We start from the raw sequence: 22,123 nt of genomic DNA on the forward strand, positions 1-22,123 counted from the left end.
AGATCATGACCTGAGCCAAAGTTGGATGCTTAGCTGACTGAGCCACCCAGGCGCCCCACCACTCAAAGATTTAAGTAGGAGAGTGACTAATCAAATTCACATTTTAGAAAGGTAACTAGCAGCTGCAACAAAGAGTTTGGCTTGAAGATGAGAGACATTGGAAACTAGGAGACATTTTTAATAACTTTCTTATTTTAAGGAGGCAGCAAAGTATAGTAGGAAGAACAAATGGCTTTGGAGTCAGACCCAAATTGAAATCTTTTTAATATTCAAGTTTATTTATTTTGTGACAGAGAGATAGAGAGAGAGAAAGGGTGAGTGAGTGGAGGAGGAGCAGAGAGAGAGAGAGAGAGAGAGAGAGAGAATCACAAGCAGGCTGTGTGATGTCAGCACAGAGCCCAATGTAGGGTTTGATCTCACAAACCATGAAATCATGACCTGAGCTGAAACCAAGAGCCAGACACTTAACCAACTGAGCCACATAGGCACCCCCCCCAATTAAAATCTTGACATAGCAAATTTCCATCTATTACAAGTTGAATCGTGTCTCCCCTCCATCTCCAATTCATATGTTGAAGTCCTAACCCTCGTACCTCAGATGTGACCTCATTTGGAAATAGTCATTGCAGTTGTAATCAGTTAAGATAAAGTCATACAGGGGCGCCTGGGTGGCTCAGTCGGTTAAGCGGCTGACTTCGGCTCAGGTCATGATCTTGCGGTCCGTGAGTTCGAGCCCCGGGTCGGGCTCTGTGCTGACAGCTCAGAGCCTGGAGCCTGTTTCAGATTCTGTGTCTCCCTCTCTCTGACCCTCCCCCGTTCATGCTTTGTCTCTCTCTGTCTCAAAAATAAATAAACGTTAAAAAAAATTTTTTTTAAAGATAAGGTCATACTGGAGGAGGATAAGGCCCTAATCCAACAATTGGTATCCTTATAAAAAGGGAAAATTTGGTCATAGACTTGCACGCAGAGATAATGCCATTTGAACACGAAGGCACAGATCTAGGGGTCAAGGAATGCTACAGATTACCAATAAACCACTGGAAGCTAACGGAGAGGCATGGAACAGATTCTGTTTCACAGTCTTCAGAAGAAACCAACTCCATTGACACATTGATCTTGGACTTTCAGCCTTCAGAATTGTGAGATAATAAATTTCTGTTAAGCCACTCAGTTTGTGGTACTTTGTTCTGGTAGCCCTAGCAAACTAATGCACCATGGACAAATTATTCTATTTTGCTAATCCCTAGTGTCCCAATCTGTAAAATGGGGTAATTGTATCTACCTAATAGGTGGTCATGAAGATTAAAAGAAATGGCATTTGTAAAACACTTGGCATAAGCAGGCAATACATAAATAGTATTTTACATTTGTGAGACATTAATGCTACCCAAAGAAAATGGGACATTTCTGGAGATTTTTGGATTGCCCACAACTATCAGCATCATGTGCAACACAATCAAAAAGTAACAGGACAAAGCGGCACCTGGATAGCTCAGTCGGTTAAGCGTCTGACTCTAGATTTTCGGCCCAGGTCATTATCTCATGATTCCTGAGTTCGAGCCCCACTTCGGGCTCCGAACTGATAGTGTGGAGCCTGCTTGGGATCCTCTCTTCCTCTCTCTCTGCCCCTCCCTCCCACTCTCTCTCAAAATAAATAAAAAATAAACTTAAAAAAAAGAGTAACAGAATGAATAAGATAATCTTGGAATCCCTTTTTCCTGTTTGATTCATTAGAAAGGAGTGCTGGGATTGTCTTGCTGTCTGTGGGATAGAACACTAGTACAAGAACCACAAGCATCCTCAAAGGCAGGAAGATTGAGGCTAACTAACATCCTGTGGTGGGGTCAAGTTGGACAGGGAAGGAGGTGAACAAAGCTAAAGAATGGGCGAGATACCTTAGGCCTCCAGGCTTCCCAGCTCACTTCCTTAGGTAAAAAATTTAGGCCAGGGATTGTCCTCTCCTCAGCTCCATAAGGGAAACCCAACAGAGGCCTCACCAGTCTCTGGAACGCCTAGTCCTTTCAAGCAGGGAGTCCCTTGCCAAAGCAAACAATCCCAGCTCTACGATTGTGCTCTGGCTGGGGTAGGGGAGAACAAAGATCCCTTTCTTTGCTTCCCCAACTCTATGGCTCCAGCCAAAGGCACTGTTTACACAATCTTCCCTGGTGAAGAATTTGTTCCTTTTCTCTCTCTAGGTTGCAGCTGGAAAAGATTGACTCCCTTCTCGTCTGTTTCTTTTCCCCAGATCTCTGGTCAGGAAAAGTGCCCAATACCTGAACCTCCCACCCTCAGACAGGATGTCAGCACACTTAGCAGTAACTCTAGGCCCTTTTGTGATGTGACAGGGAACCTCGAAGTTTTCATGGCAGAAAGCTTATCTGGCTGGGAAAGGAAAGCTGGCTGGAGAGACCGGGAGACTAATTTGTCTCCATTCCAATTCTGTTTATTCCTCTCTTATTCCCAAAGGATTCCTAGGCTTTCCCAAGTCCATCTGTACAACTGAATCAAATAATCAAAATCCAGGGCAGAGCTGGCTTCCTTCTTTAAAAGGATGATAATGTGGGTAGGATGAAAATAGTGTTTTCTAAGGGGAAAAGTTTTTCTTTAGTCTTTAGTTTAATTCCAACGGTACATGTTTCCCTCAAGCCCTAAAACAAAGCAAGGAGGAGGAAAGGAAGCCCCAGAGTGGTGGAGTCTAATTTTAGCACTGGCAGAGAATCCTAGTGTTAAGTTACTCCTGGTAAATTAGTAACCAAGAAAGAGCAGAGATAGAGACAATTTATAAGATCTTGCGTGCCAAAAAGAAGTTTTAAAATCTAATTTTGGGGCACCTGGGTGGCTCAGTGGGTTAAGCATCCGACTTCAGCTCAGGTCATGATCTCACAGTTGGTGGGTTTGAGCCCTGCATCTGTCTCTCCGCTGTCAGCACAGAGCCCACTTCAGATCCTGTCTCCCTCTCTCTCTGCCCCTTTCCTGCGCACGTGCGCTCTTTCCCTTAAAAATAAACATTAAAAAATTTTTTTAATCTAATTCCACTTATTTCAATGACATCTCCAGGAGGCGCATCTCAAGGAAACCTGCTCATTTCACACCAGGGAAGGAACTTGAAGCATAAGAAGACTGTACCAAAAGTGACTTGAACCCAGGATTCTGGGACTTTCAATCTGCTCATTTCTATAGGGCCAAGCTGCTTTCTGAAAATTTTATAGGTCTTTTGCACTGCACAAATTTTCCTGAGCTAAATCCCTACTGACTATTCCCTTGTTGCTATGGGAGTTATAGGCTAGCTGTTTGTTATCCTTTGCAGCTATGTTTTGGAAACTTAAAGTCCTCGCTCCAAATGCTGGGAGATGAGAATGGAAAGGCCTTAAAGGTACAAAAGGGATGCAAGTCTGTCTGGTCTCAGATACCACCCATACACACACATAGCTCCCCTTGCCCCGCAAGATCTGCAGAGTTGGTTTCTGTAAAAGCAGCTACATGATTCCTGGAAGGCTCTAATCTACAATGGTTAAAAATATCCATCTTGAGGGCAGAGCTGAGCCAACTAAACTGAGCCTGTCCAGATACCCAGGAAATGAGCAGTGGGGTAAAATGAACCTAGGGGGAGGCAAAATGCTACTTATCTGCAAGTTAACAACAAGGATGGTAATTGTAAGAAAAACAGGCTAATCACCTTCACTGAGAAATCTGAAAAACTGTCTAATCTGTCTTTCCCTCTCCACCAATGGTATGTATTGTGGCTCCTATACCTTGTGGTGTGATATAATATAGGCAGCTTTGGTCATGGGTTTCTATCTGGTTTTATTACTTTCTGCCTAGGTAATCTCAAGGACCGAGTCATCACTGTTGAATCTGAGTCTCCGTTTTCTCATCTTTTAAAACAAGAAAAAATGTCTATTTCGTACAAATGAAATGACTATGGTAGAAGACCATGGTACACAATTTGTGTTTAAAGGTCTTTCCTTCTTTAGCCTTTCTGAGCTAGATTAGATTCAATGAAGTCAAGAGGCAGAGGGTCAGAGAAGTCAATTTTTGGATTTTTTCTCAGCGCAAGATTCAGATGAAATATTACTCCTTTTCCAGATTGAAAGGTTGCATTTGTGTAAGCTTTCTATTGCTACATAACAAATTATCATAAACTTAGTGGTTTAAAACAACATCCATTTATCGCCTTACTGTTCCATCATAAATCCAGGAAGCCTTGATCATCTTCTCTGCTTAGGGTCTCACAGAGCCAAAGTCGAGGAAGGTGTTGACTGGGCTGGAATCTTAAGAGGTTTTGAGGAAACAAGCACTTCCAAGTTCATTTAGGCTGTTGGCAGAAGTCAGTTCCTTGCAGTTGTAGGACTGAGGTCCCCATTTCCTTGCTGGCTCCTGTTTAGGGGGTCAATTTCAGCTCGCAGAGGCCACCTTTCCGTCCTTGCCTGTGGTCCCCTAGGTCTTCAAAGCCAGCAATGGCACCTTGAATCCTCAAATCTCTCGTTTCTCTTTCTGCCACCAGACTAAGAAAACTCTTTGCTTTTAAGGGTTCATGTGATTAGATCACACCCACACAGATAATCTATGTCAGTCAACTGTGCCATGTTAATGTAACAAAACCACACGTATCATATCCCATCAAATTCACAGGTTCTGGGGATTCAAGCAGGACATATTTAGGGGAGTCATTAAAAAATTCCTGCCTACCCCAGCACTTATTCAAAAGATGAAAGGAAAGAATCTCTTATGGGGTAAGGGGACAAAGAAAGTGGGAACAAACTATCTAACCATTCACGCTAATAAGAGAAGCCAAGCATTTGAGAGGAGAGAGGTCTGACCTCATCCTTGTATTCTACCCATCATGCCTTCTGCCATTTCTAAGGTTGCTAGTTTGATCACAATATACTTCCTAACATTCACAGTACCTGGAGCTAAATCCTCAAAAATAATAACATTTTAAAGAATGCTTGGGGACTAAAAAAATCACCTTGTATTTTAATTTTTCCTCATCAAACAGTGAGAACACCAAGCCATCCAAGAGTGTGTCCTAAGAATTCATGTTGGAAAATGCATGATAATTTTAGATATGACTCAATAAAGACAATTTCTTTGCTCAAAAAGAGGATGAGGACAATATAATCTCCTCACCAGTGTGATGCTACTCCTCTCCCTTTTTCTATTTCAGAATTCAACCTGAATATTCTTTCACCTCATTTCTCTTCAAAGGATGTAAGACACAGAGCAGTCTCTAGGTTCCTGGACACCAACTTATGCTAAATTATCAGTGTTGTTCCTGAATATGTATCTCATCCTGATGACCTGATAAAGCCTTAAATTAATAAATCCATCTGGAAAGGGAGGCTGCAACAGGGTTACTCATTATTGCTGTTTAGCATTTAGAGGATCTCCAAAGGACATCATCTTCCTCCCTAAATGGCATTCTTCCCCTGGTTCTGAAGAAATGCAAAGGACTCTTGAAAAAACTAAGGCAGAAGAGGGAAGCAAGCCTCGCTATCTTCAGCATCCCTGGGTTCTCTCTCAGATGGATTATGGCTAGACTTTATAAATTTTGGATGGTCAGTTCCCTTTTCTATGCCAACCATAGAAAAAGGAGAAGCTAGCTCCAAAATGCCTGTGATATGCCCTGAGGTCCATGGGGAATGAGAAAGCAAATAATAATTATATATTGAATTTTGAAGGTACCATCCTTTCCTTTTCTTGGACCTGTGTCTATGCACATAATTCCTGAGATGAACATTATTATCCCTATTCAATAGATGAGGAGAAACTGAGGTCCTAGAAAGTTACTGGGTAGTGATCTGTCCAACATCACAGTGGCCATGGTAGAAGAGAGATTAGAACATTTCCCAATATACCTGAAACTAATGTAACACTGTGGTCCACTATACTTTTTTTATGTTTATTTATTTTTGAAGGAGAGAAAGAGCATGAAGAGGGGAGGGGCAGAGAGAGAGGGAGACACAGAATCTGAAGCAGGGTCCAGGCTCTGAGCTGCCAGTACAGAGCCTGATGCGGAGCTTGAACTCACAGCCATGAGTTCATGACCTGAGCCGAAGTCAGATGCTTAACTGAGCCACCAAGGTGCCCCCAATATACTTTAAAAAAATATGATTTCAAATCATGGGCTCTTTCTAAACTACAAGGGCAAGTAGAAAACTTTCATTACAGGGGCACCTGGGTGGCTCGGTCGGTTAAGTGTCTGACTTCGGCTCAGGTCATGATCTCATGGCTCATGAGCCCCAGGTTGGGATCTGTGCTGACAGCTCAGAGCCTGGAGCCTGCTTCGGATTCTGTGTCCCTCTCTCTCTCTCTCTCTCTCTCTGCCCCTCCCCCACTCACACTCTGTCTCTCCCTCTCTCTCAAGAATAAACATTAACAATTTTTTTGAGAGAGAGAAAAAAAAGCTTTCATTACATAATGTGATCAAAGTTGGAAAGATCTCTAGGAAATTTGCTCTTGGACCCTCTACTGAAACATAGCACTCCTCTTCTCCAGGTTATTAGTAGCTTTGGCTGCCAGCAAATTATCTCCTGGGGCTTGAAAAAGAGAGGTTGCCTTGACTCCTCCCGAAGAAATTTGCTTCCAAGCTTCTTGCAACACCATCTCGTCATTCACCTCAGCGAGAACAAAAACACAAGGCCACTAAACCTTGAGTTCTCCAAGCACCTAAGCTGATAAGGGATTAGCTAGAATCTATCCCAAAGAAAGGGCCAAGAGAGAAAGAAAACAGGATACTGGATGACTCAGAAAGGGGATGGGCAGCGGACCGACCAGACATACAAATTCAAGACCAAAAGAGAGGTCTATTCTTCATCTCAAAATATATAGATACCTTCCACCTACTCTTGGCTCGAGCTGTTCTGGTGAAAGCCCCACTTAGAGCCCCACAGCCCACAATACACTTAGCTGGGAACAGTATAGCAATCTGGAAGCAAACCATGGATAGGATCCCTCTCAACCCTTGATCACAACAGCAAAAGGACAAGGGTGAAAGATTTTGGATGACCTGCTTTCTGAGAATGTTTACTCTGGGGTTAAGTCTCTACCCTGGGCTTTAATTTTATAGTCCTCAATTAAACCAAAAGAAAAACTGTTGTGATCATTCACATTATCACGAAAGGACTTTAACCCAGTTACTTGAAGCGTGCGTTGTGTATCTAAACTGAGCCACCTGGGTGGCTCAGTTGGTTGAGCGTCCGACTTCAGCTCAGGTCATGAACTCGCGGTCTGAGTTTGAGCCCTGCGTCAGGCTCTGTGCTGACAGCTCAGAGCCTGAAGCCTGCTTCAGATTCTGTGTGTGTGTGTGTCTCTCTCTCTGCCCCTCCCCTGCTCATGCTGTCTCTCAAAAATAAATGTTAAAAAAATTTTTTAAAAATACAATTCTTTACTTTTTACTAACCTCACTGTCCAAAGTCCCTCTTGAGGGGGATTTTTAAGGGAAAAGGTTTACTTTGCTTATTCTGCCCTTTCCTTCATGCTTGGGAAAATAAGTCACTGGCAACACTGGGCTTGGGGAGTCCCACAGGATCGAGTATGGTAGTCTGACACCCTGATTAGAAGATGTGATCCTTGCTCTAGCTCCAGCTCAGCTACTGAATGTTCCTGAGAATCCTTTGACTTTTCAAAGTCTCAGTTTCCTCATTTTTGAAGTGAGGTGGATGGGTGAGATGACCAAGTAAAAAATTTGACAAAGATATTACTGAGAGGGGTGACTGGGTGACTCCGTCCGCTATGCATTTGACTTTGGCGCAGGTCATGATCTCACGAGTTCAATCCCTGAATTGGGCTCTACGCTGACAGCTCAAGAGCTTGGAGCCTGCTTCGGATTCTGTCTCTCTCTTCTCTGCCTCCCCCTCGCTCATGCTCTCTCTCAAAAATAAACATTAAAAAAAAAAAATATTGCTGAGATACATCATGCTAAATACTGTTAGGGATACAAAATGAACATGACATAGTCCCTTCAAAAAACCAATAGTCTAACTTGGAAGATAAAGGACACACATGTACATAGCAAATCCACAATTTACACAGACCCTAAGCATTATAAAGGATACAACATGATCTACAGTCCTTTATTTGAGTTAATGCTCATTTGACTGATGGTACATGGAAACCAGATGAAAAGTTTCATGGAGTAAGAGGTAGCATTTAAACTCAGTCTTTAAAGACAACAGGGAGTTTAAAAAGAGGAAAGTGAGCAAAGATTCAGGAAAAAGAAAGCAGAGATGGCCAAAGGGCAAGGCGTGAAGATAAGGACAGGAAAGAGGTAAAAGTATTTAAAAAATGACAATACCACTTTGGGTAGAGTATGGGAATAATAAAAGATAAAGCCAAGAAAGCTGAGGGCAGACTGTTATTGAATTGGTAAATAACAAAAACTAGTCTTATACTTAAGAATTAACCTGGCAGTGGTGGGCAGAAGTAAATGCTAGAGGGAAGAGACTGGAGGCAGAAGGCCAGTTAAAAGGTTACTGCAACAGACCAAGTGGGTGGCGAGGAGGCCCTGAGCCAGGATAGTAGCAGTGGCAACAGAGAGCCCATTAGTCAAAATGTTAAGCCACTGCTGTTCGTTTCTACTGACCCAGTCCTCCAAGATAACAGGCCATCCCCAGTGAAAATTATTAAAAAAGGAGTGCTAATTTGAATAAAGCTTTCCTGACACAGAGAATAAAGAACAAGTGAGCCCAGACTCATGGTGAACTTAGAACTGTCACCACCCTCCAGGCCTTACACTCTCACCAAGGCACTCAGCCAACTAAGAAGAACAAATATACACAGGAGACACAAGAAAAGATCTTATTAATACAGTATTTATTTGTCTTCCCTCTGTCAAACCCTGAGCCAACCATTTTCCCCAGGCTGCCTGGGGAGGTATAGGAAAAGGAACATACAGGGCAGACGTGACACGGGAAAAAGACCTATGGGAGGTGGAGACGGCTCCTTCACATGGCGAAGAGGATGAGAAAGGCCACCATCAGGCAAAATAGCCCCATGGCCTCCGAGAGGGCAAAGCCCAGAATGGCGTAGGAGAAGAGCTGCTGCTTCAGAGAGGGGTTCCTGGGAGAAGGGGAGGAGAAAAGACTGAATTTCTAGTCCACACAAAGAAAAAGATAAACATCAAAGGTGGGCTCGGGGAAAATTCATCTCCTCAAGCTCATCTTATGTAATGAGTCTCTCATGGTGGCACCATCAGGCCCCAATTCCTGCCGGATCCATCAAGGGCTCTATAGAGACTGAGTGATGGGAGTGGACAATCCAAAATTCTTTAACATGGCCCAGGTACAAACATAACCTCCTCTAGTGGATCACCCATAGCATAACTTAAGACCTCTGGGCCTGGACCTTTAACTATCCAGGGCTCAACCAGGATGGAACAGGTATCCAGAGTGGCAGAATCTATCAGAGCAGTGTTCTGAAACTTGAAGGAGCAGAACCCCAATAAAAAAATGTATAAAAGCCGAACTACAATGTTAAAAAAGTGGGGGATTTTAAAGGTTTGGTCTCCTCTTTATTCTTTAGATGGTCTTTGGGCATACTTCAGAACTCTATGGCCTGCTGAAACACAACCAGAAAAACCTTCTACAATGGGGTTTTTCTAGTGATGTTCCATAAAGCCAGGGGACACACTACCTTCTTTCACTTCAAACTAGTTAAAGATTTTGGGCTTTAAGAAATGCGGGGGGAAGGGGGGGGTGCCTGTGTGGCTCAATCGGTTGAGTGTCTTGACTCTTGATTTCGGTCATGACCTCACGGTTGGTGGGACTGAACCCTGAGTCCAGCTCTGTGCTGCTGGTGTGGAGCCCACATGGGATTCTCTCCCTCTCTGTCCCTCCTCTGCTTGTGTGTACACATACTCTCTCTCTCAAAATAAACTTAAAAAAAAAAAAAAGCCTACAAATGGTCTGTGGGGTTTAGATTATGAGTCAAAATGGGATAAAGATAAGTCTTCCAACTTTGAAAGTCAATATATAATTTCTATTTCCCTTACTCTGTCACCTCTGGAAGGCTTGATGGATAAGGTAAAGCAATGCCAGCTTTTAACAGAACTGTGGATGCAGAAGCAGTCAGGCTTCTTGTTTCATATACATCCTAAAAAATAAACCTATTTCCTCAAAGGCATTAAGAGAACTTGCAGGTCTCTAGAGGATTAATTTAGTTCTAACAGTGAGTTGCCTGGGGTTGGTGGGGACTAAACAGTCCCAAGTGTCAGGAAGCTGTGGGGCTGGCTGCAAAGGCAGTTTTCCCAGGAGTGATGGGGGGCGGGGGGGGGGGGGGGTGTCGGGAATTCCCAGGGATGGGGAAAAACAGTAAAGAAACCACTATGCTGACTTCAGGCTCTAGATCAGTGGTAGCCAACTTTCTCCGTAAAGAGCTAGATAGTAAATGTTTTAGATGCTGTGGGTCACATACGGTCTCTTTTTCATGACCTTTTAAAAATGTTAAACCCATTCTTAGCTCAGCTATACAAAAAACAGGCGGTGGCTCGATATGGCCCTCCACCTCAGTTTGCTGACTCCTACTCTAAACCAAAGCTTTTCAATAGAATTTTCCAATATGGTAGCCACTAGTCACACGTGGCCACCTAGCCACATTATAAGTACACAAAATTTAAACTTTGTGTACTTTTAGTTAATTAAATTTTTTTTATTTATTTTTATGTAACATCTGTGCCCAATATGGGGCTCGAACTCATGACCTGAGATGAAGAGTCACATGTCCTACTGACTGAGCCAGCCAGGTGCCCCTAGTTAACTAAAATTTGAACTCAAATAAGTTCATGTGGCTACTGTATAGGACATATAGCTCAAGATCCCCAGAAATTTCTGCCCAGACCTCTGGAAACATATCTGAGAGCCAATTGAGGGCCCAGCTTACCTGGCATAACCAATGATGAGGCTCCCAAACACAGTCCCAATTCCAGCCCCAGAACCAGCCACCCCAACTGTGGCAGCCCCAGCCCCAATGAACTTGGCTGCTGTGTCGATGTCCCTTGAAGCAGCGCTGGTTTGGAAACCGCGGCTAGGAATAAGTGAGGTCAGGGGACGTGGGGCTGCCCAGCTGCTGAGGCTCTGTGAAGAAGATGCAGGTAGAGGATAAAGATTTTAAGAAATCCCTTTTTTGCTTCAGAAAGTTTTGTACCATTTAAACCCTTTATGCTATCACATTCCATGGCTTCTCCCCCAAACAGAAAAACTTTTAACTCCCTGGAAAATCCCCTAACATGCTGCCAAGCAGAACTCTTTGATGCAAGAGGTAGACATCAAATACCTTCAAAATTCAGGTGTGCTCTAGAAGTATAAGACTGAAGACCTAGCCTGTTCTTGGTGCCCTGAAATCATCGTCTTCCTGGGACCAACTGCCACCAAATGAAGTCAGTAAACCAGGTCACATAATGGTAGTTATCAGCAGCACACATGGGCATGCACTGCCAGTGGCAAAAACTGGAACACTAGATCATATGTGGTATCAACTGTCCTCCACCCTCACCTAAAGCCAATGGCCTTGATCCTTCACTAACTTTAGTCTGTGATGATCGTCCTCAGCACTCCCCCTACTGGTGCTGCCAGGTAACCCTCTTCCCCCCTCACCCCCAACCACAGGCCCAATTTCCACCTTATAAGGTACCTCATCTGTCAGTGTCTCTGGTGGTTTTAGTGCCACTGCAGACAGTGATCGGCTCAACAGCTGAGAGGTGCTCCTGACCTAGGGGGAATGACACAAGGGCAAGAGGGTCAAGGATGGGTGTGGAGGAATTTCAGAACCACCCCAAGTTGTTTCGTGGATGCCCCATTCATTCTCTTTATCTTCGATCATTCTTTTACTTCCAGTAAATTTTAGACTCAAGAACCAAACCAGTTCTCTTGCTTCCTAGGCTTCTCCTTTGTTTTAAGGGAAGAAATGTACTTCCTTTCAGGCTATGAGGTATTACCCACTCTCACCATACCCTTTTACAGGCCTCTAGAACAGGAAGAAATCTAAGCCTCAGAAGCATTTGCTTCACTCAGTGAGAGAGAGATATTTTGGTAATGGCCAACCCGTAAGAGGGAAGCCAATGATTAGAGGAGCATTTTTCCCTAGACACATCCTTCAGGAAAATAGGCACAAAGATCCACGTTCAAAATTCACCCCTTCTCGTAGCCTTTTCTGACTAACCCCAAACCAAAGCAGACAACACGGTAGTTAATAGCCAGGGTTTTAATCAGACAGATCTAGATTCTAATCTTAGCTTTACTTCAGCTGTGTGATCTTAGGACAAGTCACTTAAATCTTTCTAAGCCTGCTTTCTCTTCTACCAAATTGGAATGCTGTACCTCAGGGTTGATTTGAGGAATAAATGAGATTATATATACAAACTGGTAAACTCAGGTGCTCAATCAATGGTACCCCCCCCTAATAATAATATCACTCCTTTTCACTTACAGATGTATAAACCAATTGCCTCCACCATCTAATCTATAAATTCTTCCATGCTGTTGCTTGTTAAGTCAAAATATTTTTCCAACGTGTATTTCCGTGTGTTTCAACTTGCCACCCAAATTGAAGCTTCTGGAGGGAACTCCCAGGTATGACTCTGACACTCAGTGCAAGATCCTGAACACAGCGTGTACTCGGTCCAAGTTAGGCTACCTACTTCATGCTTACCATTCCTGGCAGGGTTCCAGTTTACAGGCACACAGAGTTTCAAGATAGGAATAACCTGACCTTACTCGAGATTCTCATTTACACTCTTCTAACATAGTTGGATGAAAAGAATTAACTGGCCTCCAAGGGATCTGAGACAGGGGTGCCTGGTAAGCATTCACTCTCTGCTGTCAGGCTAACGCAGCAAAGGACCTTCCCTCAACCTAGCTGTGAAGAGCAACGTGTGGCAAGGAAGAAACACGATGCCCCTCTTCAAAAACTTTCCCAGAAAAGGCAAGCACTCACCAAGAAGGGGGAGGAGACGAACTTTGCACAGGTATACATTTTCAGGGGATGAGGGGCTGTGGCAGGAGAGCTGGAATTACAAAAGTAGCGCTGTAAATATTGTCCTTGTTCATCAAAGGGTATCTTTTTTTTTTTTTTTTAACATTTGTTTTTGAGAGACAGAGCATGAGTGGGGGAGGAACAGAGAGAAAGGGAGACACAGAATCCAGAACAGGCTCCAGGCTCCGAGCTGTCAGCACAGAGCCTGACGCGGGGCTCGAACCCATGAACTGTGAGATCGTGACCTGAGCCGAAGTCAGACGCTTAACTGACTGTGCCACCCAGGCGCTCCAAAGGATATCCTTAATAGCAGAAAAGGTGCTCTGTTAAATTTACATGGCCCAAACAGGACAGTAAATGACCTCAAGTCATCAGCAGAGACGGAATTAAAACCCTGAAGTCAAGGGACACCTGGCTGGCTCAGTCAGTTAAGTGTCTGACTCTTAGGTCATAATCTCACGGTTCATGGGTTTGAGCCCTTGCATCAGGCTCTGCACTGACAGTGCAGAGCCCGCTTGAGAGTTTCTCTCTCTGCCCCAATATCCCCGCGTGCACAGGTGCACACACACTCTCTCAGAATAAATAAACTTAAAAAATAAAACCTTAAAGTCAAGATTTCCTCCACACAGCTTCCAAGATTTCCTTATAATCAAGTGACTCCCCCTAGTCTGAACAAGCAGCCACCCGGTCTCAGCTTTAAGATTTGTTATTCATTTCTATAGCTTCACGAGTTGTGGTCAGAGGAAGTTCCCGTGTCTTCTGCCTAAATTTCCCTTACTCTCTCTAAAAGGAACTCTTCTCAAGACTTCATTGTCTGGGACTAAAACTGCTGCCCTTTAAGGACTCTTGGGAGATAGCTGTTGGTGGCCAAGACCCTGGAAGGATCTCCAAAAATCTTTTTACTGAAATCCCTGGAAGTTATTGGACTCCTCAAAAGACTTCCATTTCCTACATTAATTAACAGGGCGAGGCAGACCCAGGAAGAATCCTGCCTTTACTCTAATTAGCCACGACTGTTAACGTATTCATTTGCACCATCACACTAAGAGGCATTCTATTTTGTATGCCTAAGACCTAAAACAGAGCTGACACCCTGTAGGTGCCTAAGTTAGTAGAAATTATCTGAGAGAGGAGTGGTTAAAGACCTACAAAAAAGAATTTCTTCAAGGTCCATGTGAACTAGTTACCCGAAGGTAGGGATGGTATATGTATTAAAAAATGCATATTCAAAAAAAAATACATATTCGGGTGCCACTTTAGACCTTCATGGACAAACTCTCTGGTGATAAGGCCCAAGTATCCTATATTTCAAACAAGCTTCTCAAGTGATCCTTAGGTACACTGGGAGCACAGTCTTTTTTGTTTTTGTTTTGTAACATTTATTTATTTATTTATTAAAAAAAAATTTTTTTTAACGTTTATTTATTTTTGAGACAGAGAGAGACAGAGCATGAAAGGGGGAGGGTCAGAGAGAGGGAGACACAGAATCCGAAACAGGCTCCAGGCTCTGAGCTGTCAGCACAGAGCCCGACGCGGGGCTCGAACTCACGGACGGTGAGATCATGACCTGAGCCGAAGTCGGCCACTTAACCGACTGAGCCACCCAGGCGCCCCGACATTTATTTATTTTTGAGAGAGAGCACAAACAGGGGAGGGGCAGAGAGGGAGACACAGAATCCGAAGCAGGCTCCAGGCTCTGAGCTGTCAGCACAGAGCCCGACGTAGTACTCGAACCCATGAACCACGAGATCATGACCTGAGTCAAAGTCTGATGCTTAACTGACTGAGCCACTCAGGTACCCCAAGAGCACATTCTTAAAATCAGTCCTGAAATGATGGTGGTGGTAGATCCAGGACTTGAAATCTCACACTTAATACTTCTTAATATGCTACAGGTTGAAATACTCAGGATTACTTAAACCTGTTAAAGGACACTTCCTTAAAGGAGTTGTACTCAATATTTTCCCAGGTCACACCTCTGAATCCAGAATCTTAGTCACTTTTGGATTAATCCATGCCTTCAACTCTTGTCCCCTGTCTTAAACTGCCCATAAGTTAACTCTAACCCAATTCTGCTGCAGACTGTAAAGGTTTACTTGGGTCAAAATCTAAAATTTTCCTAATATTTTAAAAAAGAAGGGCTCCTGGGTGGCTCAGCCGTTTAAGTGTCTGACTCTTGATTTCGGCTCAGGTCATGAGCTCGCGGCTGGTGAGATCCAGGTCCACATCAGGCTCTGAGCTGACGGCATGGAGCCTGCTTGAGATTCTCTCTCCCTCTCTCTCAAAAAAATAAACATTAAAAAAAAAGAAAAGAAAAGAAAAGAAAAAGGAGGAGTAAAGCACCTGGCTGGCTCAGTCAATAGGGCATGTGATTCCTGAGTCCTGAGTTCAAGCCCCACGTGGGGCATAGAGCTTACTTAAAAAATAATAAACAAGTAGTTTTTTTCCCCAAGGCAATTAAATCTCAATATTATCATTCATAAAATATAGCTGGGGGGGGGGGGTTAAATTAAATAACGTGTAAACAGCTGAAAGTAGTGCTGACGTGTTACAAGTCCACAACAAAAGGTGGCAATTAAGGGAGCCTGCGCAAAGTACAGATGCCTCCACTGGCCACCTAACCAGGTAAGTCTGGACCTGTTAGCTTACAACACCTCGGACCACAGCCTCATCCAGAATCAGCGGGCCTACATCATCGTGAGTTTATTCCTTCGTGTAGATCAGCCGAATTAGGGGGCTGCTGACTTACCCATTCCCTTCCTTAAACCTTCTTTTCCTCTTGAGAGCAGGGCCAGGGGACTCTTGGTAGACCCTTGACAGGAAAGCTGGCCGGTGAAGACTATCCCAGGCTGCCCCACACGACTCTCTTGGGCCTGCTGCCTCTAATAGAAAACCTCGCTATTAGCCCACCACTTGTTTCCTCCAACTTCACTGGAGTGGAAGGAGGAGAAACTGGGAGACAGCCAATGGTTTCAAAGAAACCGGCCTCTTTCCTGCCATAGGTCTCCCCAGGGCACAGCCTGAACGGAGAGGGTGTTTTGGCTGTTTTCTTCTACCACGTTCACGTTTACTTTTAAAACAGACTACCTGCTCTCTCCATTACTCGTGGCATCTGAAGTCCTGGGGCCAAGTCTGGCAGTTGCTGGGTAAGAATGCAACGAGTCAGAAAGCGAAGGGAAAGCAATAAAAAGGAGGAGAGAGCCGGAGGTTTGTGGCAACTCTGAACAGTCAAGAGGATGAGACAGAGCGTCTGCAAGGGTCGAGAGGAAAAGGTGAAAACGAGCCCTCTGGGATTGGACTTTCGCCGGCTCCAAGGCGGTCTTCCCTCCCGCCTCCCACGAGACATCCAAGATGGCGCCAGGCCCGCGCGGCTGGAGGTCACGGCACGCGGAAGGGGCAGCCCTAAGGCGAGGGAGTACCAGGCCCAAGGGAGGGCGTCAGGGCCAGGGTGGGAGCATGCAAGGTAAGGACCTCAAAGGACTCGTGCGCGGTGGGGTGTCCCGCGCGCGTGCGCGGCGCATCGCGGGCGCGAGGGCCCAAGGCCTTACCTGCTCCCAGAGCACAGAAGACAGAGAGGGGCGGGGGGAGGGCGGGAAGAGCGAAGGGAAGGCTCGGCGCAGGCGCGGCCTGAACCAACGAGTCGTTCTTCTAAGGATAGAAAAATCGCAGCGTTGAGGGTCGGCCCAGGCGCCACAGCGCCGCCTGCCAGCTTTGTGGCCGCATTCGGCCAGTCGCTCCACCTGGTGTTTGAGAGGAGAAACTGCAGGCGGAGCCGACCCTCTACAGAAATGAGGACAACTGCAGTGGAAACGGATCTGTAACGTGGCCGGAGGTTTGGTCGGCTCGGCGTTTGGGATCTTGGGACTCACGTCCCCGTACCCAGCATGTGCAGTCACATTGTCAGCCCCGCCCACACCAGAAATTCAGTGTTAAATCACAAACACCGGGTTTGGGGTTCAGTGCCCAAATGTGGCAGAAGGAAAATGAAGTCATGGGACTCCTGTCTTCTGTCGCCCAGGGACCCTGACTTTATGGATGGGAAACCCGTTCCGTGGGCGAATAGTCAGCAAAGTGCCCCAGCTGCCTGTGGCGGCCCCGCCTTTATTTTCCTCTCTGTCTTTCTTATTCTAGCGATCAGCCGTGAGGAAACCAGCGTCATCGAACCAGAAGATAGGGGCTAATGATGATTGTGACTCAGGCGTCCTGACACTAAGCCTTCTCTCTGGAGTCCTGAGACAGTCAAGGAATAGTAGGCACCAGGGACCTGTAGTGAGGCTGTGAGGTCACTGCAGGCATGCCCGGGCCTCTGCCCAGGCTCCATCCGTGGGAGTTAAGCAGTTCCCCATGAGGTGCTCTCATGGAAGCCTCTCTGCTTCTCCCTCGTGCCCTTTTGCTCTTCCTTTCCAAAATAAATTGGGGGGGGGGGGGGAAGCTCCGGCCCTCATCCCTTCTTCTAGGCCTCTTGGTCTCGGGAGACAGTTTCTGAGCAGCCCCCTTGGAAGGAGGGCAGCAGGGCCTACCCACTTTTCCTCATGCCCAAACCCCAGCTACCCAGGCATCGCGCTTGAATGCAGCACGAGAAGGACGGGGAAAGCTCACCAAACCCCCATAAAAAATAAAAAATAAAAAGAGAGCCGCGGCTGTAAATAAAGCCAAATCCGCCACCCTCTGAGGGGCCGTTTGTCCTCCCCTCCTTGGCCCCGTCCTTCCCGCCGCCCCCTCCCGGCTCCCGGGCCCCGCGGCGCCCCGGCCCCGAGCTCCTCCATTTAATCGGATTTGGGAGAAGGGGAGGATAAATCACGGCAGCAGCTTTACGGTCCCGGAGGAGAGGCGAGCCGCAGCCAGGCACACCCCGGCCGGCGATAAAAACCGCCGCTGAAAGCCCACGGAGCAATTTCCCGGGACCCCGAGCGACGCCATTACAGGAATGTAATTTTGCCCGGATGAGGCCCCGAGTTTAATTATCCTCGCGGAGGAATTTCAATGCGGCCAATCCATCTTGCAGGCGGGCGGCAGAGGGATTTATATGGGCCCGTTATTTCACACCGATCCTCCATCTGCATTTTTATGGCCCTGAGCTCCTGAAAGGGAGGGGAAAGAGTGGGGAGAAATCGGAGACGCGGGCGAGGAGAGAAGGGTGGGGGACTTCCCGCCTTTCCTAAATCCACGATTCCAGCTCGGGCGAGGATTCTCCCTGGTTGCCCTGCGATCCCCCAATATCCCTTCCGTTCCAGTTGTTGACTCGGGGTGGAAAGGGGGTGGGGGTAGGTGAAGAATGGAGCTGGGGATCGTTGGGAGTCAATCAACAGGTATTTACCAAGTACCAATTGGTGCCAGGCACGGTGTCAGATGCTGCGAGCAGAGAGGGAAGCCGGGCCGGCCAGGATCTCCCCTGAAGTCCCCAGACACCCCCCGCCCCCCCGCCCATCCTGAATTCCTTTCAGCTCTCAGCTTCACAGCCTCCCAGGCAAAAAGTCCTCCGTCCTCAGGAGCCGCCACCACCGAACGGTTGTTGCAGCTGTTTGTTGCGACAATTCAGACCCTTTTCGGATATCGCCGACAATCCCAAAGCGGGATTGGGACCAAGGGGCCCACGAGGAACCTAAACTGGCTCCTCCCGCAAGCTGTTAGAGCCTGCAATGTTTAATTCTCCCCTACCCTCGTTCAGTGGTGGGCTCTGGATTCACGCAAACCTGGGTTTCCAAGCCACTGCGATCTTGGGCAAGCTGTTTAACCCCTCTAAATCGATTTCCTCCTCTGCAGATTTGGAATAATAATAGTGGTTACCCCAGAGCAAATATTGGGATAATAGATGTGAAGCTTTTAGCAAGGTGCTTGGAACTCAGTAAGAGATCAATACATGATAGTAATAATAATAATAGTTATTGTTATTATCATTAGAGTTGGGAGCATTGCAACTCAATTCTGCACTGCTCCCTGGAGACTCGATTGCAAGGTCCCTTCAATGATATCTCCTGAGACTCAACTTATCACTTACTGAACTTTTCCACCCTCATAAATCATGCAAAACAAGTTATTTGACAGGTAGGTGGATGGAGAGATCTGTGGGGAGGGCCAAGTATTCGGGAGGCTATTGCTACCAGGCCTGAAGTCAGAAATTCAATCAGTAGGGAAACAGACTATGTAAAAACGGTTGAGCTACGTGAGGGAAGAGTGAATTTGAAGACCACAAAAGAGAACGTCAGCGAAGGTCGAGGGATCTTCTTAATCCAGGGCTTGGGAAAGGGTCCTTCCTCCACTTCAGTGAGGGAAAACTAGGATCCAGGAAGGAAAGGGTGTGGAGCCAGACTATCCTTTCCAATCAATCCCTTTCTTTTCCTACCAGACCATGTAACAAGGTTGGCCTGATTGGCCAGTTTTTCTAATGACTGTTAGTGGCACATTCTGACTGGTTAGCAGCCTCCCTGCACAGTGGTGACGAAAAAATGAGATTGATCTTTTCTTTCTTAGGATTGGTTAACAGCCCTCAGGGGGGCCAGAGACTCATTTTAATTGACTAGCTAGGCTAGGAGGGAGGTCCAGCACCTCTCACATGGAAATTCTGGGTGTTCTTTTCCACAAAGGTCACCAAGAACGAGTCTTGATTGGCTTATGCATGTTTGCCTTCGGACGGGAAACACAATAGCTCCGAGAAGAAAAATCAAAAGGATCTCGCAAGGCATGCCACAGTTCAGTTTGAAACCCCAAACAGAAAGATGGATTCACAGAGAGAAGCATAAGACGGATAAAAAGAGAGAGAGGACACAGAGAAATGCAAAGAAAAAAAATTGCCAGAGAGAAGAGGAAGTGTTTGAATAATTTATTTTTCACTTTTGAAGGCTAGGATGAGGCTACTTTATGATGCGTGTTGCTAGATGCACATGTCACCAGCACGTGGCACAGAAAGAACAGCTGTCTTGGGAGCAGGAGACTGGGAGTCTAGTCCCAGCCTTACCACTAACTAGGTGAATAACTTTGCAAGTTACTTCATCTCTCAAAACTAATTTCTTCACTTGGAAAAATCAGGGAGAAAAGTAGGTGGTTTCTGAAGCTCTCTCCAGTGTTAGCTTTCTAGGATATTCTTTCATTCTGTTAAACAGGCACTTTTGTACAAGTTGAAAGGGCTACCTTTGTATTACCAATCAGGACTATTCTTTGTTTTTTTTTGTTTTGTTTTGTTTGTTTTTAGTTTATTTATTTATTTTTTTTAGTAATCTCTACATCCAGTGTGGGGCTCAAACTCACAAGCCCAAGACCAAGAGTTGCATGCTATTCTTGACTGAGCAACCCAAGCACCCCCAACAAGGACTATTCTTTTTATTTATTTGTTTTTAACCTTTACTTATTTTTGAGAGACAGAGGGAGGCAGAGCACAAAGAGAGAGGGAGACACAGAATCCGAAGCAGGCTCCAGGCTCTGAACTGTCAGCACAGAGCCCGACGCTGTGCTTGAACCCATGAACTGTGAGACAATAACCTGAGCCAAAGTCAAGACGTTTAATCTGTTAAGCCACCCAGGCGCCCCCCCAACAAGGACTATTCTTAAGTCTTGAACTCCCGGGGCCAGTGGGTGCTGACTGATGCATTTCCTATTTTCTCATGCCAAATCAGTTCCCCAGGATAGCAGGTGGTGAGCCATCAGTAAACCTCCCTATTCGTGGAGGAAGAAAACAATAGGTGGAAGGAGGGAAAGAATCAGTAGTATCCGGGCTTCTGAGGGAGGGGCCAGTGGGACAGTTGGTGGCAGAAGGACAGCCAAACAAATTTTGAAGTTCCTTTGAATTTGTATGATGAATTTGTACAGGTCCTACATATTTATCTAGAAGCCATGATTAAGTATCTATGTAAACATAGATTTGGTGCTTGCCGTCTGGTGGCTCCTAAGCCAAGGAACACAGACAAAACAGAAAATAAAAGTCACTGTGATATAATGTGAACAGCTAAGGACACAAACCAGAGATCTGAATCTAAATTTTGTAATACTACGAATTAGTCATATAACTTCGAGAAAAATCACTTCACCTCCCTGGACTTCAGCTTTCTCAGCTGAAACGTGCGGGAGAGCCCTAGATGATAATTAAGTTCTTTTTTCAGCTTTAAATGTAAATAGCATAGCTTTGTCCTTTCTGGGTTGCCCTTGTCTCCTGTGACTTCAAATAAGCAATCAATGTTTACTGAGCATCTACTACGTGAAAGGTATTGTGCTTCGTGGTGTGAGTGGGAATAAAACTAGTGTGAATGGGAATAAAAACAGTGTGAATGGGAACAAAAATAATGGGAATAAAAATAAAAATAAAGAGGGGGTGCCTGGTGGCTCAGTCAGCTAAGCGGCCAACTTCGGCTCAGGTCATGATCTCACTGTTTGTGAGTATGAGCCCCACTTCGAGCTTGGTGCTGACAGCTTGGAGCCTGGAGCCCACTTCCAATTCTGTGTGTGTCTCTCTCTCTCTGCCCCTCCCCTGCTCAATCTCTCTCTCTCTCTCTCTCCCCCAAAACTGCATAAAAGCTAAAAAAAATTTTTTTAAGACAAAAAATTGTCTTCATAAATTTATAATCAATAAGAAAGACATATGCACATATAGCTATGATATGCAACAAGATTTAATAGGTTATTTGGGCAACCGATGTTGAGGAGGCAGTATGAGTTCCAGCTAGAATGAGCAAGGGGACACCATGATTAAAATAGTTTTTTTTTCTTTTAAGAAAGTATGAAATATTTGAATCACATGAAAGAATGCAAGTAACATATAGGATTTACTCAACAGATATTTGTTGATATCCTAGTTCCAGGCACCGTGCTGGGTGCCTGAAACATAGACATGAGCAAAATAAGACAAAAATCCTTGTTTTCCATGGGGTGCCTGGCTGGCTCAGTCAGTAGAGCCTGTGACTCTTGATCTTGGGGTTGAGTTTGAGCCCCACATTGGGGGTAGAGATTATTTAAAAGAAAAGAAAAATATTACCAATGCCACCGAGAGGCCCCACATACTCCTCTCTTATAGTAGCCCCTGAATTTTATGTTTATCATTACAAGATTTGTCTACATATTTTTGCCATATATTGTTTATTTTGGCTCCCCTCTTTTTATTTTGTTACCATGCTAAGAATGATATAATATTGTTTGTAGACTCCCTTTGCTCGCCCTTTTCATTCGA

The 22,123-nt window shown here is 45.3% G+C and overlaps 1 protein-coding gene across 3 annotated transcripts; it reads right to left on the reverse strand.

The window, feature by feature from the left end:
• Positions 1 to 8,797: 8,797 nt before the first annotated feature.
• On the reverse strand, positions 8,798 to 16,609 carry ATP5MC2 (ATP synthase membrane subunit c locus 2). 3 transcript variants are annotated; one of them, XM_042946699.1, is made up of 6 exons: positions 16,057 to 16,084; positions 15,719 to 15,851; positions 12,931 to 13,000; positions 11,629 to 11,706; positions 10,879 to 11,072; positions 8,798 to 9,060 (listed from the first exon to the last, which is right to left on the reverse strand). In XM_042946699.1, exons 1-6 carry the CDS (start codon positions 16,079 to 16,081, stop codon positions 8,946 to 8,948), a joined length of 615 nt encoding a protein of 204 aa, XP_042802633.1. In that variant the 5' UTR covers positions 16,082 to 16,084; the 3' UTR covers positions 8,798 to 8,945. The 3 variants fall into 3 exon arrangements, with proteins under 3 accessions (XP_042802633.1, XP_042802635.1, XP_042802634.1); XM_042946701.1 differs by lacking the exons at positions 15,719 to 15,851; positions 16,057 to 16,084 and adding an exon at positions 16,518 to 16,609; XM_042946700.1 differs by lacking the exon at positions 15,719 to 15,851 and having other exon boundaries at positions 16,057 to 16,306.
• Between the last annotated feature and the right edge of the window lie 5,514 nt (positions 16,610 to 22,123).

The sequence above is a fragment of the Panthera leo genome, chromosome B4, assembly GCF_018350215.1.
Source record: "Panthera leo isolate Ple1 chromosome B4, P.leo_Ple1_pat1.1, whole genome shotgun sequence".
NCBI classification, from domain to species: Eukaryota; Metazoa; Chordata; class Mammalia; order Carnivora; family Felidae; genus Panthera; species Panthera leo.